Source organism: Electrophorus electricus, chromosome 4 (assembly GCF_013358815.1).
Source record: "Electrophorus electricus isolate fEleEle1 chromosome 4, fEleEle1.pri, whole genome shotgun sequence".
Taxonomy (NCBI): Eukaryota; Metazoa; Chordata; class Actinopteri; order Gymnotiformes; family Gymnotidae; genus Electrophorus; species Electrophorus electricus.
Window position 1 is genome coordinate 1498388 of NC_049538.1, and position 18343 is coordinate 1516730.

Below are 18343 nucleotides of genomic sequence, written 5' to 3' on the forward strand. Positions count from 1 at the left end.
GTGAAGGACCCGACCCATCCCAACAATAGGCTTTTCTCTCTGTTGAGGTCAGGGATGCGCTTTCGCTCCCTGAAGACCAAGACAGAGAGACTGAAGAGGAGCTTTTTCCCACAGGCCATTTGGGCCCTGAATCAGGGAAACTGATCAACTGTGGGGACCACCACCACCATGTAGCATAACTGTATATATATATATATATATATATATATATATATATATATATATATATATATATATATATATATATATATATATATATTCTATTACCACCATGTAACATAAAAACTGTAAATATGCCATTTTACAAAATGGATCTGTACATTCTGTACATATATATACACACAACCATATACATTGTACATTGTGTATATAAACATAATATACATATATTGTACATACATTGTTAATATATTTTTGTACATATATAGAATATATATTTCTCTATGCACCCACCCATTTTCTTTTTCCTCAGTTTGGACAGAGCATTCTCAACCATTTCACTGCGAGTTATACTGTGTATGACTATGTATGTGACAAATAAACCAAACTTGAACTTAAACTTGAACTTCAACTTGAACTTGTGTTCATTGTTCTATTAAGCTTTGGCAATATTTATTTTGCATATTTAATATTTTATACTTTGTACAGTCATGCCAATAAATATATCTTGACTTATCTGACAGATAGACAAATACAGTGCGTTTGCACTTTTCCCACGCACCGCCTCGACCTACTCAAAACAGAGAGAGAGAGAGAGAGAGAGAGAGAGAGAGAGAGAGAGAGAGAGAGAGAGAGAGAGAGAGAGAGAGAGAGAGCGCTAGATGGATGGGTGGGGGTAAAGTACGATACTGACAACAATGCCCTGCTGTCTGGATCAGGTGCGGGTTCACAGGTGAACCAGAGAACCGAGTCAGCACCGCACACAACCGGATTTTTCTACACTAGAAACCCCGGCATCAAGTCTCATTTCACTAACGGGAAGTTTCGGTTCTTAAGCAGATTCCCTTATCCAAAGCAACCGGTTTACATGTGCTGCGGACACCAAAAGATATTTGCAATTTTGCTGATCAGCCAGGGAAACGCTTCAAAAATCGTGACGGACATTACGTAACGCGCCAACGGGACCTCATCGGCCCGTTGCTTACCGTGACCAGATGTTGCTCGCGGTGTCTAGGTGATTCTGATCCGTTGCTTTTCAAGTTATGCAGTTCATAGATAGCTTCAAATGTTACCACCACATGTCACGCAATTCGTAGACACGTCCAAGCGTTACCTACCTCGAGAGCTCGGCTCAACTGTCAAACCACGATCACAAACTTTCGCTATTCCTAGAAAAAAAAAGCCAGACACATATCCAGCAACGGCAAACACTCGGGCGTTACAAGGGCGCCTGTGCGAAGCGCGTGGGTAATACTTCCGAAGAACGTATTCACTGCGCTTACATTTTCACGCGCTTCGGCATTCCACGGACTCCGCTCATCAAGGTCCTTTTCCGTTACCGTCTTTCAACCGGAACACCTGGCCAAAAAAAGACAACCACTTATTGTTTTGTCTATAGAAAACGTTTTTATCGACTGTTCTGAGAGCTGTCGTCATGATGAAAAGTTGGATTTAGATGTCATGACACAAGTAATTTTTAATTTTTTTCCCAGCAACGTAATCGAGAGATGGGATGAGACCCGTGGGTGGCATGTGATGTAATGCTATTTCTATGTTTCTGTATTAAAGGACATGAAGCTTAAAAACGTCACAAGTTTCCACTGTGGTAATAGGATGAGCACAAAGAAAATAAAATGTTTCTGCCTACATGTTTAAGGCATTTTTATTTGTATAAATCTAAACAATATTTAAAATCAGTGCAATAGTTGTAGTTAACAGATTTAGTCACAAACTCCTGTTTTAGTCTCTCTCTCCCCCCCCCCCCTCGCCCCCACTGTGTGCCTTTGTATATCGGATTGAAAAGGGTAAGGATAGGTGCTTCGCGTCCTTGGGTCATTTTGATTACACTTGGCAACAATTTTTACTTTTTTGCCCCACAAACTTAAATAGGCGGACTTTCTATAACTTTTTTTTTTTTATTACTTAATTTGAATGTTAGGATTGTGCTATCAAGCATGGTTTGTAAGTGACAGAACAGTGACCTTTTGAAATAAGTATTATTCATAAACAAGGCTATTACATTTAATATGTGTACAAACATATTTATAAAAAGTGTGGGTATGTGATTTTCACCTATATTTGGTTTCAGGAACCTCCCTCTTTAGCATGTCTGCCAATTTATAGGGCCCCCACTTTCTCCATACATATGTGATGAGTAGACTTGAAAAATAATAACTTTTGGGCAATGAAGTTTAACACTTGCCTCTAGGTTCACAGGCAAATGATACCAGGTTCTGTTTAGTAATCCAAGACAATGTTTAGATTACATACTTTTTGGTGACGACAACAACAAAAAGATCACTTTCATAGAGCATTATTAAAAACAGTGTAATATTTGCAATTTATTGATGAGTCTTAATTGTTATGTAAAACACATTTACAACCAGGTCTGGGTTGTAAGATTACTGGTAATGTAACCTAAGCCAAAGAAGTCAGTTACTTCTAATTAATTTCCATTACTTCTCACTTACTTTTACAGTAGTGCTACATTACTGAGACGGCCCTTTGAAGCAGAAAGCTCAGGCTACTCTTCTGTAATAGATATTGGCCATGTCTATTTATAAATTTTGCCCAAAATGGTGCTCATTTTAGAAACAGAGTAGAAGTTGGTCAAGCAGGGCTTGTATGTCAAAAAGTGGATTGGAATGCAGGCTCTTCATTATATATAAACAATATTTAAAAACTTTTTTTTTCCCCTTCTCTAAAGTGCCGCAAACGAGATGAAGAATTAGATTGCTTTGTAGTCCCCGAATGACCTAGTTTATGCTCCACAGAGTGGGTCATAGAGGCTGCCATGTCTAAAATAGTTCACAATCTCTGAAACTGGCCACTGTGTGTCAGTCCTGCAACTCCAAGACAACCTTTAGGTGGGGAGACAGACTGTCTCTTTAGTTTAACAGACATGTCTGGAAACTAGACTAATTACACCTTACACGCACAGTCACCCATCTTAAAATTAATCATCATTTATTTTTCAAATCAATCAGTTGCTGTGATTGACCAAGAAAATTAAACACATTTGTAACTTCTGCAGTTTCAACTCATTGTAGAAGTGTCAATACAAGTGATCTGAATAACAAACACTGAATTGCAGTGTCCTTCTTAAGCCAGAGACGACAGTGACATCTTGTGAGATCAGACTGTAAGGCATGGTCTAAATGACCACAATGACATGCTCCGAGCACCAGCGTTCACTGCTGTTCCCTGTGGTATGGAGGAAAGCTGCAGTTATGTTTGTAAACAGGCTACACATGCCTCACTGACAGCAAAAGCACAAATGTTGAACACGCATGTACACAGAACTGCAGAAATACAAAAATACATACTATTTAACTTGGACCAAACAAACAAAGCCTAGCAGCTACTAAGCCAGGGCAGCCCCAAGGCATCCTGAATTACCACCAGTTGAGGTGATCAGCGGGAGGGGACCCGCTGTTTGACCCCCATGGCCCTGAAGGTGGCAGCAGTGATCTTCTCGTAGAGCAGAAACATCAGCGCAGCAGTAAGGACCGTCTGCAGCAGCTTCGCCTCCAGACCCTTAAAGAGCCCCTGTACACCCGACCTCCTACAACATGACAACAGTGCAACACAACGCAACAGTACTCAGTGAGAAACAGGAGTACAGACTTGCCATACACAGTGCAACAACAAAACAGTGTGTTAAACTATGGTGTGGAATGTTTATAATAATGATATGGTTTAGTACTTTGAAACTGCTTAGGGGCAACAATCTGCTAGTCATTAGTGGTAAAGTACAACAGTTCATCACTAAACTGAAACATGCATTTCTATTGTTCAGGGTGGGTCGTCTATAGGGTTCTGGGTGTATTTTTCTGTTGAGAAGATATCTAGCATGCAACATTCCTGGCTGGCTGTGTGTGTGCTTACCGGACTCTGTTAATTAGAAGGTATGTAACACTCCTCAGGCTGTTCAGTAGTTTGGATTGCTCTGTTGGCTGCCTGTGCTGACCAAACTGACCAACACATACACAATCAGAAAGACACACACACACACCCAAACCTCTTAAAACAAACATTTGAGATTATACAAAATTCAAACTACTAATTCAAAACTAAAATAAATCTTTCCCCAACTGTAGAAATGTTAACATCTCACCCGTAGGATGGACTGAACTGTCTGCAGTGGGTAGGTTACCGTGGTAGCTACTGCCTTGGCAACAGCTCCGATCAGGAACGCCTCCACAGAGGACAACTACAAGATGCAAAGAGGACAGTGGAGTAATGTAGCAGGAGATCTGTAGCCCACAAATTCCCAGTGCTGCATTTGCCGAGGCACTGGAGACAAATGTGGCACTAATGTCAGACACAAACTGCACAGTCGCATGATGGCATTCAGTACAGTGGAATTCTGGGATTAATGATCAGTCACAATTCTCATTCAAAGCAGAGTGCAGTGAGGTTTGTGGGGTGCTCACCTCTCGTAATACCCCTCTCCTCAGTTGCCTCTTCAAAGCCTCATAGATCATGAACTGCACACCAGGATTCAGTACCAGCAACAGAGAAGGAAATGTGCCATTCCAAAGAGCACCCACTCCCTCTCTCTGGACAATCTGCACCAAGGCATCTAGTTTTTTTTTTTTTTTTTTTTGGGGGGGGGGGGGGGGGGGGGGCTTATTACTTAAAATAAACAACACCAATCCCAAATTTGACCAAGCTGTGTGACTCTCTCTGATCGCACTCGATTAATTGCCCCGCCCCCAGGCAGCATGGATCATTCCCTCTGCTACATATACTGCAGGACTTCTGCTTGCAGCTGGTCTGACATCAAATGGTATCTGATAATCTGAGTACATACAGAGCAGTTATCATAGAGGATAAAAAAAGAAAAATGTACTATTTACAGGTCTTGCTGTTGTAGAAGTGAACTGAGAGTCACAGATACACACACCTCCTTGCAGAGAAGTCCATCAAACAGGTAACACCATAAACATGAACACACACTTCTTACCCATAATCCCATGGTACTGTGTGGGTTGTACGTTTGCATTTCTGAACTTGGCCCCCTGCAGTTTGAGTCTGGTATTGACTACCCAGAGCGGAGTCGTTAAGAGAACATTCACTACACCTGCACACACACACACACACACACACACACACAACAATGGACCGGTAAGTATGGCTTCTTTGAAGTAGGAGTCAGTGCAACAGTAGTCAGATGAGGGGTAACCCCATCCTCCAGGTGAGTGTGCGTTGCACCATGACCCAAAGCATGTGTGCCAGCGTCCACTGCAAGGGGATTGGTTATCTTACCAGAGTTATTATACTGTGAGGGTCTGATGATCATAGCAGTAATCTTACACCCGGAGGCTAGATTACCTTTGTACTGATTTTACACTAGGTGGAGCTAGATTACTTTAGCAGTCATCTTACATGAGGAGGCTAGATTACCTTTATACAGTCATGGCCAAAAGTTGAGACTGACAAATGTTGGTTTTCACAAAGTTTACTGCCTCAGTTTTTTAAAAATCCTTTTGTTGAATGCAGTAATTTGTGATGAAAAATGATGACAAGGAATGACTACAATTAATTGCAATTAATCTGATCACTTCACAGTCTAGAGTTAATGCAAATTGCCATCATAAAAAAATGAAGCAGCAAACTTTCTGAAAAAAAATTGTGCTAGTCTTAACTTTTGCCCATGACCTTAGAAGTGAACTTACATTATGTGGAAAGGCCACAGGCTGACAGAAACTGTGCTGCATTTATATCAGCTGGCAGCACTGACTTCCATGTTCAGTCCTTGTCTGAGGTAGTATACCTTCAACACTCACTGAGACAACAGAAGCAGTAGACACCAGCTAGCATGCTGTTGTTGGAATCTACTACCTGCTTGCACTATTAACGAAGTTGGAATGTTCAGGTAAAAATATCACGTTAAATAAATATGGCTTGTCTACAAAACTCAGATGTCATATAGGTAATACAGTACCATGCACAGTATGTCCTTATTTTATCTGTTAATTTCATCAGTCACTTTGAGAGCTTACCTGCAACAATGCCGATAATTAAGTCTTTGCCTGGGGTTGACCGCTGACCCCGGAGCCATGTGGCCTTCAGACTGTGAAAGCAGTAGAAGTAGACAAAGTTGGAGCAGCACAGACTGCAGATGACTGGAAACCAACCCCTGTAGGGAGCTAACCTGTGAGATGGAGAGAGAGTATTCAGAGATTAACAGAAGTTTGCAGTCATTTATTAAACAGACAGAGAAAGTGATGCAGTAAAGGAGAGGCAAAAGATCTGATATTGTACAGTGCCTTTAGACAATAAGGCAGTAGTTTATTTCCAAAGAGCACATGAGTAAAGAGGCTTCAGCAGTGTAAGAGCAGTGCGTGTGTGTGTGAGGGAGTGCAGAGGGACAGGTCTTACAGGCCCTCCTCCTTCACAATCTCAGCCAGAACTGCTGGGGTGGACCTTGCTTTCCGCTGTTCATCCACTGCAAAACAACACAGGCGGCATGCAAGACCCAGCATGTGCCAGATCAGCGCACAGTATGAGAGCCCCAACACGTGCCTGTCAAAATCATGCAAACGTGGTTGACTGTCGTGAACAATGAGTCTGACAGGTGACTTATGAGGGAAATCTGAGGCAGGTCTGCAGTCACATGTTGAGGGCGTGCTGTATCTGAGAGTGAGACTTGCTGCTGGCTACAGTGTGGACAAGAGAGTCAGTGATTACCTTGCAGCCGAAGCCTTGCGGTGTCCAGGGGAAAGAAAACTGTCATTGCTGTCATACTGCCCTACACACATGCCAAAACACCCAGTCACACAACATGACCCAAGCATGTATATGTTCACAAACAGGTGAATTATCTGTCTTAGTGTGTATTATTTTCTTCTTAATTCCCCTCTTCTACTTACACACATAATTCCCTTTATACAGTATACAGTACTCAAGCTGTACCATGTAAGTACATAAAACAGACCTTGAGCAAATGCAGTATACACACAAATATGAAAGACTAGCAATATATGTTTCTCTTTCCTTTTCGTTTTTCTGGTGAACTAGCATGTGGCAAAACTCGCGATGTATAGGCTATGTAAAGCTAACATTCCTTACACATGACAGTATGCACAATGTCCGCAGACTTGCAGGAAATAAGATACTGTGTTGCCATGTTAATACAGAATCTTACAAAAACATATACAGCTTATGGCTTATATCACGAACAGCATTGCAACGGCGAACAGGGAGTAAGTTTTAATGTTAGTCGCACTAATGCGCCGCGCCGACACTTTCCTGCATCTCCTGCTTACCATTGCTCCCGCCACTGCGTGCACGAGACTTCCGTATGAGAAAACATCCGCAAGTTTAAAGTCATCAGGAGCCATTTTTGCAAGAAAAGAAGCACCAGACCGACCCATTAACGTTTGTAAACCATAATCCAAATGCCGTCCGCTAACAGTTTACCTTCCGTTTTCGGTTTGTTTGTCGCTTGGCCAAAGGTTTCCAGTCGACTTATTGTGACGTTGACACATTCGGGTTGACTGTAGCCAATGATACAGGCCGTTCTCCAGTTCACGAAGGTGATTGCACAAATATTGAAAAACGTCACTCAAATACCTCTGTGATTGGATAATTATTTGATCAAATCAACCGTTATCCTGATTACTAAGGCTAAATTAAAGAACAATATCGGAGCTTACAAGTAATCTAACGGTCAGACCATTAATATATAACCTACTTAATTTATTTGCGTGTATAGGTTGGAAGTTATAAGTGGTGGAGTCTCTAGTATATTTTAACTGAGCCCAGATGCGTTAATAACACAAGATATCCAGATATCCCTAAAGTTATGTATGTCTAACCAGACACCTCAGGTAAACTGCAACTCAACCAATCAGTCAAGGTCACGCACTCCTTCGTATAGTTACCAACTGCACTAAACGTGTTCCCTATGTGCAGTAGGCATTCCAGCGAAGAGCAAAGAATCAAAAAGAGATCAAATAATTGATTGAAATATTATAGTCCTCCTGGTCGAAGTATACAGTCACATTCAAAATATGTATATTACCTTTCTACCAGGTAACACCTGGTTTAGATAAAACAGAAAATAACACATTAACAATAACCAAGAAAAGAAATTACATGCGCAAACACTCATGAGCTAAAACAGGTTTATTTCTATAAAGTATTCCAAGAGAATGCAGCATTATAATTGTATGCAACATTGATATAAGCCTTCATATGCTAATGTAACCTACTTTTGGAAGCATGCCACTTTTTATTATAAGATAGCGAACCTTCTGCCAGCGCTGCTAGTTTATCCCTCTAGTGGCGAAACTGAGAACTGCATTGAAAGGACATCATTATTATTATTATTATTATTATTATTATTATTATTATTATTATTATTATTATTATTATGGAATAAAATATGAAAAACTACAAAAAGCTTTCGCTTTATTGGTTTTGGTCCCCTGGTGAAATGGTGAATGCAGTGATGGTGATGTGCACACTAGATGTACAATCTTTCCTTTTTAATTACTTAGAAAGGACAATTATTGATTCCCATACATATGCACAAACAAGCAGCAAAAGTGAAAGACTGCTTTGCTGGAAGTAACATGAACAACAGAAAATGAACAGCAGAACACATAATGCTGATAAGGAAAGAACACTATGCAAGGTATTCTGGCCAGGTGGACACCTATGGTCTAAACAATTACAATAGAGCATAGCTACTCACATTCTTCAAAATCAGGCTTGATTTTTCATCTTTTAGCTGTCCTATGAGAAGTTGTCATCATCCTCATCATCATTGTCCAAAATAAACCCAACAAAGAAAAGCACTGTGTTTCTAGTGAACCTACACTGATTACCATTCAATTAAATAATATTATCTGATCATGTTTCTTCATAAACAGTCCAGAAGTAAGAACAAGAATTGTGAACGCATAAATCAGATAAACACAGATCACATTTCACATCATGTTACAAGCTGAGTTACAAGTTGCATGTCGTCATAAAATAATTTTTAAAGAAAGCTTACAGTAATATGTTATTTGCATTGGTAAATGCACAGTTGCATCTGTACTTTGATTGGTTTGTTACTGACCCAGGAGTTTAAACACAAAGTGATCTTAAAACTCTCGTGGTAGCTATAAGGTCGATTTGTCTTATATTTTGTTCGTCAGTGATCTAATTCAGACTGTGCTACACGTGACAAAATGTGCTGGATCATTCAAATGCTGAATCTCTAGGGAGAGGAAGACCTGATTGTACAATAGTAGTGAACAGAGAGAATGAGGTCAGAGGTTGTTAAGGCATCTGTACTTAGTTGACATCTGTACTTAGTTTATTAGTGCTAAAGGAGTGAGTCTTCATTAAGCTAATGGAAACCTTGTGTTTTTGTGAGCTCTCTGCAAGCTTCCTCACATCTTCCTCTTCCTCTCTCCAGGGCTTCTGTTTCTGCCTTTGTCCTTGTAAATTTCGGCCAGCTCTTGCTCCTTCCTCAGAATCTCCTCCTGCCTCTCTCATACCTTCCTCTCAGAGTGCAGATACAGCACTGTGGTGCAGTATTTCCTGCCGTTGATCGCTACTAAAGTCTTAATCTTCTCCATGAGTTTCACCACCTGCTTGCAGCTCTTCATGTTCTTGAAGAACATAAACCCTCTGCTGCTGCAGCGGATGAACTCGCGCAGCGCCTTATCAGAGACAGGGACTATGATGATGACATCATCGGGCATCCTTTCCAGCCGATCGCCGTGTGTGAAGATAATGATCGTGTACTCCCACACTCTCTTTCCGAACATGCTCTCAATCAGCTTGCGCATGTCCTTGTCCTACCTGGTGAGGTTCCCAATGGGCTGCTCAAGCAGGAAGGCATGCAGCCCTGGCTTACACAGCAACATGGATTTCAGGATGTCCTGCAACACCTTCTTCTCCATATGCTTGGTCTTTTTGAGGCTCGTTGTGTCGATCACTGCCACGGGCCTGCCCTGTATGCTGGCATCTGCCCTGGTGCACTGCTGTATTACACGCGCCAGCTGCATGTCCGTGTTGAAGCTGTGGTGGCCCAGGATGGTGTTGCCCGTGGAGCTCTTCCCCACCCCGCGATGACCCAGCAGCATGATATGCCACTGCTCCACCTGCCCTACACCACATGCCACATACTTTGTTTGAAACATAGCGCACATGTGGCTTACAATCAAAAGCTAAGGCGGGCCAAATAGCACAAAGAGGTGCACATTATCATATGGCCTGCATCTACACAACTAGATAATGTACTTCTAAGATATGGTATGCATACTGAATAAAATAGCCAGTGAGTACTACGGGTATAGAACAGTTGTTAAAATGATTGCTAACGCACTAATGCATGCTTAATCTGCTACTGGCAACTGCATACATCTTAAGCAGGCCTGTCTGAAGTATATGAAGGTCTGATCTCAATAAAGTGAAATACTTATAATTTGCTTAATCAGACACAGTGGCTTGGCCTACCTTGTGAGAATGGGGATCTCAGTGAACTGGACAACTCACAAATTTCACTATCAAGCTTGAGGGGGAAAAATGTTATCAATTTCCAGTCAAGGCCATATTGCACTCTGCAGCTCTGGAGTTGTGTGCGCTGAAGTATTTCATATCTGTTTGACATCTAAGGACGTTGGAATGCTGTCTGGAATGTTAACTACATATTTGCTTAAGTTTCGGAAGCCCCTTGCCACCAAAACAGAGGCATATGCTTGTGTAATTCACTGAGTTCATAAGATTTTAAAAAAGAAACATAAAACAAGAAAAAAGGAATAGAAGTACCATACAGGATAGTGGCTTTGACAATGTGTATAGGGTATCTTTATGAAGAGAAAACTCGCACAGCTCGGGGGGGGATGACAGCATCCCTGTCTCCCTCTTGAAACGTCTCCCCATTCCACATGTCATATTCTGTTGTCATGGCTTTTTACCTAGAAAAAACTACATAATACAGCTCAAACATGAATAATCAGCACTGTCACTGCTAAAACAGACGCTTCAGCCAATATAACTTTTTTCAAAGTTAATTTCTATATTGCAGCACATACAGTTTGTCTTTTACACACAGTTATTTTAAAGTAGATTTAATTGTAGCAAAATAACCAAGCACTTATCTTACACCTACACTCCAGGTTCACACGAAGAGGAATGACCCTTCCCTGTCTGCAGATGGTCTGAGGCATACAGACAATTTCAGCACAGCACCTACGTCAGCCAACGCCACCAGGCTCTCTATCCTGAATTCAGCAATGGTATTTCACCAATGAAGAAGGGCATGCATCAGGAGAGAAACATCTGGAACAATAGCCAAGAATATTGTACATGAATATTAATTGCTTTTCCAAAATGACTTAGTGTTTTTGGAGATTTTATCCCAGTGAGATACTGAAAAAATTACCGATATACAGAGGTTATGGAAAGTGTTAATAAAAAAGAACAGAGTGTAAATGAAGTATGCACACACAGACTTGTCTCCCTCTAGTGGCACTGGAGTGAGGAAACTAAACATTTGAGATTGTGAGTTTATTATGGTATAGTTATAGTTCAAATCAGTAGGTGTGTGTTGTTCAAGATTCGCTCCTGTAGTACCCATAAGTGGGATACAAGAATCCAGACATATATATATACAAAAAAAAAAAAAAAGTCATTGTGGGGTGGTGAAATCAAATTGTAGAAACACAACAGTAGAACTCAGGGATATATTGAATAGTGAAAGTGAAAGAACATTTCCACACGCACAATGCGAAGGGAACTCAAGGGATTGGGACTAAACAGCTGTGTAGCCTTAAGAAAACCACTTGTCAGTGAAGCTAACTGGTAAAAACGACTTCAATTTGCTAGGGAGCATAAAGATTGGACTCTGGAGCAATGGAAGAAGGTCATGTGGTCTGATGAGTCCAGATTGATCCTGTTCCAGAGTAATGGGTGCACCAGGGTAAGAAGACAGGCAGCTGAAGTGATGCACCCATCATGCCTAGTGCCTACCGTACAAGCCTGTGGGGGCAGTGCTATGATCTGGGGTTGCTGCAGTTGGTCAGGTCTAGGTTCAGCAACGTTATGTCCCCAAAGAATGAGGTCAGCTGACTACCTGAATATACTGAACGACCAGGTTATTCCATCAATGGATTTTTTTCTTCCCTGATGGCACAGGCATATTCCAAGATGATAATGCCAGGATCCATCAGGCTCAAATTGTGAAAGAGTGGTTTAGGGAGCATGAGACATCATTTTCACACATAGATTGGCCACCACAGATTCCAGACCTGAAACCCATTGAGAATCTTTGGGATGTGCTGGAGAAGACTGCACAGTGGTCCAAATCTCCCATCATTAATACAACATCTTGGGGAAAAATTAATGCAACTCTGGACAGCTTGTGGAAGCTTGTGGAAACGATGCCATGGCCAGGCAGTATATATATATATATATATATATATATATATATATATATATATATATATATATATATATATATATATATATATATATATATATATATATATATATATATAATGCACTACTATAATGCATATCTATTTCCTATTAAATTGTAATAAATGGTCCACTGGTTGGTCCTATCTGCCAAAGCATTTTTTTTTCACATTAGTCAACTTGACTTATAAACTTGACTACTGCAGGCTGTGCAAGGGCAAATAAAGAGAATTAGGAAAATCAGAAACCCACTGAGTTTGGAAAATTAGAGCATACCAATCAGAGAAGACAAGGATAGCTATCCTACATTTACAGAGTCCCATAGGAGATTTAAGATTGTCCACAACTATCTAGTCACTAGCTAGTCAGTGTTCACTCTCATTATTGACCTCCTCTGTTGCTCAGATTTGTTTTCTTTGTAATAAAGAACATTTTGTATATTTTTGTCATTTTGCTTATCCTCAAACCTGCATGAGACATGGAACAGTATTTTCTATGAGACTAGACTCTAATGTGTGTAATGATTAGTGCATTTTGTGCATTCGGTCCTCTGTGAGACTAGATTCTAGTTTGTATAATGATTAATGAAACTAGACTCTAGTGTGTATAATGATTAGTACATATTGTGTATTCTGATATAACAGGCTAAGTAGCTACAATTTTCATTCATTTTCATTTCTGTTTAAGTGCAGTATTACAAAGTGATTTGATTTGATTTGATTTCTCTCTCTCTCTCTCTCTCTCTCTCTCTCTCTCTCTCTCTCTCTCTCTCTCTCTCTCTTTGTAGATTTTCTCTCTGGGACCAGTTCAGCAGTACTCTGCACCAGAGCCTGCCCACATCTGCAAAGACACCTTAATTCCCATGCAGCCACTTCTGTTCACTCCATGAGCGGCCACCAGAGGGCATGCTAAGTTAAGAAGAGATTCATAATATAGTGATGGCAGGCAGTGCTATCAGGATAAGAAACATTCAGAGTGAAATTATTGAAGATGAACTCTGTCAGCCAATCAACAGACAGAAGATCAGGTGTGAAGTGGATGAGATGCTTTTGTCCAATACAGCATGAACAACAGGATGAAGTGTAGGATGAATTTATGGTGTTTTACTGTAGTTACCAATTATTTAAATATTGAATTGTAATAATGTACATTAGATAGCATCACATGTACAATGTTTGTAATTTTTTATATTGAAACAGTTCAATATGTTGTGAAGCCAATAAAAATGCAAAATAAAACCCTGAAGTAGATTTTTCTTAAAATAGAATAAATGAATATTTACATTAATGTTATGGATTTTATGGATTCTACAGTTCTACTATTATAATCGGTGCAGTACCCACAACAATAAAGAAGATAAGACGTATCAAACTCATATTGACAGGGTCAAGCATTTTAAAGGTTTGGCTTAATCATAAAGGGATGTTTAATTTTGGAGGGTCTGGATAATTCAGTGGCAGATTTAATCGTGAAACAGAAGCTAACACTTTTAAAAGTTCTCTATCAAACTCAGTATGTTATGGGAGTTTGCAAAATATGATGTGCTGCTGTGAGCCCCGTCCAGATGGCCGGAGGGGTAATGAAACATTTTTCTTAGTGTGTTGTAGAATAAAGTTCTCCCTCAATTTCTTTTCTCCCTAATCCAGCTGCCCTGAAGGATAACATAACTTCCTTTTTTTTTGTGGTTGGGGGGGGGGGGCATACGGTTGGCTCTCAAGTCCCACCAGCTCCATTCTATAGGCTGTATTGGTCTCTTTCTGTGCGCTCCTTGGAAGACCAAACCAATTCTCTGGTTCCAGGTGTGGTGGACTCCAGCCTATTCCTGTTCTTTTTCCCGGTGTGGTGGACATCAGTCAGCCTGTTCCTGTTTGCGCTGTTGTGGATACCGTTCAAGTTGTCATTCCCACACTCATTGTCACTCCCATGCCCTTGCCCCACAGCACTTCTGTGCCTACTGAGGCTGTGCTTCTGGACCTGCCTCCGGACCTACCGGACCAGCCATCCTCTCAAACTGTTCCTGTGGCCACATCCCATGGCCACTGGAGATGCTTTTCCCGTTTCTGATTTCTTCCACTCGTCTCGCATTTAGCCCTCTTTAGCGTCTTGAACATTACATTTTATCTCAATCTTTGCTGGTCATTCACTCTGCTCCACCTGTTCCATCTGGTTTGGCACATTATCTTCCATTCATTCCTGATTTATCTCTTTCAGCTTTTCCCGTTCAACTTGGTTCTTCTGCTGTTTAGCTGTGTTTGTTGTCCTAATCATGCCTAGTTCCTCTTTTCCTTCTGTTGAGTCTCACTAGTTCTCCTTGTTCATCTAGCTTTCCTGCTGTTTATTTATTAATCCTCCTGTTAGTTCTGTTAGCTTTGGTTTATGCTTAGCCTGCCCCCATTTTTTGTAGTTTTGGTTATTCTTGTCTTTCTGTCTGTGTTTAATTTGGCCACCTCTGGTTTTCATTTCGGTTTATCTTTCCAGATATTGTTAACCTGATTGTTGTATTTAGTTTTATCCTGTGTCTTGTTACATTTCCCTTCTTGTAGATAGATCTCTACTTTCTGTTTGTTTATTAAACATATCCTTTGCTGTACTCATCTTGTCTGTCTGCTTTCTCTCTAGTTAAGTCTTCCATTCCATACATCCCTAACTCAGAGTATTTGTATTCCTTGATAAGAAGTGATGCATCTCCGTGAGTGTGTTCGCCCTCTCAGCCTCCCATGTCACAAACATTCACCAGACAAAGTCAAATATGTTTTAAATGAACACAGGAACATGTAAATGTTCAGTTCTGAATAAAGTTCCATCAATCCTGAGAAAGTGGTAGTCTAGTGAAGTCAGTACATCCATCTGTAACTTTTCACCAATATCTTCAGGTGGTGTTGTGTTCAGGTGCATCAAAGGGATTCTCCTAGACCTTCAAAATAATCCTTTATTTGCATATAATATGAACTAATAAAAATATAATAAAATGTAATATACTTTACAGGGAATTGGTGTCTATAAATTATGCAATACTATGGTGTTAGATGGTTCTTCACTCTAGTGAGTGAGTATCTAAACATTTACATTATATAATGCTATCTAAAGAGATGAGGTTTGAAGGCAACACAAGATTTACTATCATAATACAAGTCAATTAGTTACATACGAGAATGAGGGAGTTATTGTAATGATAATATACAAATTATACTGTAAATAATAAAGTACCAGCTATACAGCATAGAAAAAACAACCTGAATGTTACTTATAAATACAGTGACAGAGAGAATGTATCAAAGGCTGAAGGCAGCCACCCTACCCAGGACTCGAACCTGGAACCAACAGAAAGTAATGTGCACTCTGACCACTTTATAATTTTCAAAGCACAGCTTAACTCAGGTTTATGGGCATTCTAAAGATGACACAGACCCACATGGTTGAACTGACCTGTTCAAGGAAACTATCCTATGTCTTCCCATAAGGCACTACACTCATTTACTGGTAGTGACTACCTAACAGGTGATGTCTCACCCTTGTGTGTTTGATGGTTGAAATAAGCACACCTTACCTTTGTGGAATAACAGCAATGCTACCAAACTACTGCAGAAGAACAGTCCTGATTGACTGACTGAAATACTGAATACTGACCTCACACACCCCTCACATGAACTGTTCACCCTTTTGCCATCTGGAAGAAGGTACCGCAGCATCCAGTCCCGGACCTCCAGACTGTGCAACAGCTTCTTCCCAGAAGCCATTAGACTCCTGAACTCTGGCTAACTCCAATTCCAATTCAGATTCCAAAATGGGCATTTCTATACATGCTTATACACAGTCACACACACACACACGCACACACACACACACACACACACACACACACACACACACACACATACATACGTACGTACATACATACATATCTATACACACACTCACACATTGTTTTGCATCGGGCTAGTGCTGAAGTCAAACCTCACACAAATAAACTATGCATTCCTGTTGCAGTCTTGCACATTATCCTACTTGCTGCTAGAGTACTGTACTAAACCAGCACTGTACTCTGAACTGTTCTGGCTGCTACCGGTGACTGCTATGTTCAGGGTAGCATGTCACTGATTCCTATGCACAACTCATTTTACATATGCCCAGTACTGTGTACTGGACTAAATAATTGCACTGTCTACTCATTTTGTATTTGTCCTGGCCTGTATTTATTATTGTTTATTTAATGTTTATTTAATGACATTTTTGCACTATATTGGACTGTTTGCACTTGTGTAGCATGTTGTCTGTTGCACTGTTGTTTTGTGTTGCACCATGGTCCTGGAGGAACATTGTCTCATTTTTGTTGTGTACTTGTATAAAGCTGAAATGACAATAAAACCTCTTTGAACTTTGAACTTTGAACTTGAACAGATGCAGACAGTGGAGTGGGAGCACAAACAGACTGGGGATGACAGAAGGATTGGAGGGAGGATGAGGAAACACAACAAAAGATGACAAACAAGGATGGATGACCGGAGGTACAAAAGATGAGGAAAACAAAAATGCAACATAGACCAGTCTAGGGCTAATGGGACTGGAACAAAAACAGAAATGGGCACTGGAATGGACACATGAATGGACACAGGGACAAAAACAAAGGGTCAGGAACAGGCACAGAAACAGGCACAAGGATGGATAACACAACAAGGGGCAAACCAAACCAACAATTATCTGTGCATTCACTGCATCTACTCACATATTGCACTGCAGCTTGTTCCTAGAGACAGGCATGCTCATGGTGCTTACCTGGGATCATAATGCATAGGATCCTGTTTTTTTCCAGGGAACGATGAGATGCGTGTGTACCCTCAGCACCAGGGGATTTGTTGTCTCTGGCTTGGTGGCGGCTTCGCACTGTGTGGGAAAAGCTGGACTTTTGTCCCAGCTAAACAAACACATACCAGTCTCGGTCCTTCACTGTGTCCTTGGTGGGCTGGTCATTCTGTAACATGGAGCGTTTGGGAGACAGATGCAAATTCTGAGAGGAGTGAGATTTATTAAGGTTAAATCCAGAATCTTGGTTATAATCACAGCCTGTGGATGGCATAAGAGGCGAGCTACAAGCTTAGCTCTCCTGGCAGGAGGACGCACCCTCCTTGAACGAGGTAGATGAGCATATGACCAACTTTTGTCACATTTCAGTGCTGGATTTTGTCACACTGGTTGAATGTATCACTTCAATTTTAAAGGAACATAAGTGTGAGCAAGATATGTATGTCCACTTTAGCCACATGGAAGGGTGCATGGTCGGCTGTGTAGTCTACCTCAGTTATTTTTAATTACAGTATTTTGAGTATTTTTCCTAGACATGGTAATTAGATGTGGTGCCTAATGTTGCTGTTATGATAGTTCTAGCAAAACAAAGTGGTAAATGGAGAGAGCAATATGCACATATCTATTCGGGAATCTATTAATATTTTGCATACATAAATATTAATGTTTTTTCATATTTTCAATTATGCTCAAAAGTACTGTTTTATTATATTATAATATATTTATATTGAATGTTGAATGACTATATTATATTTATATTGAATGTATTTAATATTTTCCTGTTTCTCAATATAGCAAATATATTGTCACAGATAGTATGGTTAAATGTGTACAGCAAGTAAGCAAGATGAAAAATAAAAGAAACAAAGAAATAACAAATGTAAAAACTCATACAACATTGTTCTTGCTAATAATGAAATTTATTGAAACAGATATTAAAGGTAAATGTGAGAAATTT

General features: G+C 40.3%; 3 protein-coding genes across 7 annotated transcripts in view; all 3 read right to left on the bottom strand.

The window, feature by feature from the left end:
* mrtfaa (myocardin related transcription factor Aa) overlaps window positions 1–1232 on the bottom strand; it is a 29783-nt gene extending 28551 nt beyond the window's left edge. The window contains exon 1 of the mRNA XM_035525261.1: window positions 1146–1232. The gene's annotated coding sequence lies outside the window, so the exon portion shown is untranslated. The remainder of the gene's footprint in view (window positions 1–1145) is intronic.
* Window positions 482–7621, bottom strand: slc25a17 (solute carrier family 25 member 17). 5 transcript variants are annotated; one of them, XR_003411984.2, is made up of 12 exons: window positions 7434–7621; window positions 6856–6916; window positions 6547–6613; window positions 6168–6319; window positions 5129–5245; window positions 4596–4744; window positions 4277–4372; window positions 4048–4133; window positions 3559–3724; window positions 1443–1518; window positions 1278–1328; window positions 482–730 (listed from the first exon to the last, which is right to left on the bottom strand). XR_003411984.2 is itself a non-coding variant. In XM_027029140.2 (10 exons), exons 1-9 carry the CDS (start codon window positions 7539–7541, stop codon window positions 3574–3576), a joined length of 987 nt encoding a protein of 328 aa, XP_026884941.2. In that variant the 5' UTR covers window positions 7542–7621; the 3' UTR covers window positions 3110–3363; window positions 3559–3573. The 5 variants fall into 5 exon arrangements, 3 of the variants coding, with proteins under 3 accessions (XP_026884941.2, XP_026884940.2, XP_026884943.2); XR_004775880.1 differs by lacking the exon at window positions 482–730 and having other exon boundaries at window positions 1236–1328; XM_027029140.2 differs by lacking the exons at window positions 482–730; window positions 1278–1328; window positions 1443–1518 and adding an exon at window positions 3110–3363.
* A 1832-nt stretch (window positions 7622–9453) lies between these two features.
* zmp:0000001062 (GTPase IMAP family member 8) lies at window positions 9454–10307 on the bottom strand. The gene is given in 2 exon segments (XM_035525060.1): window positions 9454–9596; window positions 9599–10307. Coding segments are annotated over 2 exon segments (852 nt in total).
* Between the last annotated feature and the right edge of the window lie 8036 nt (window positions 10308–18343).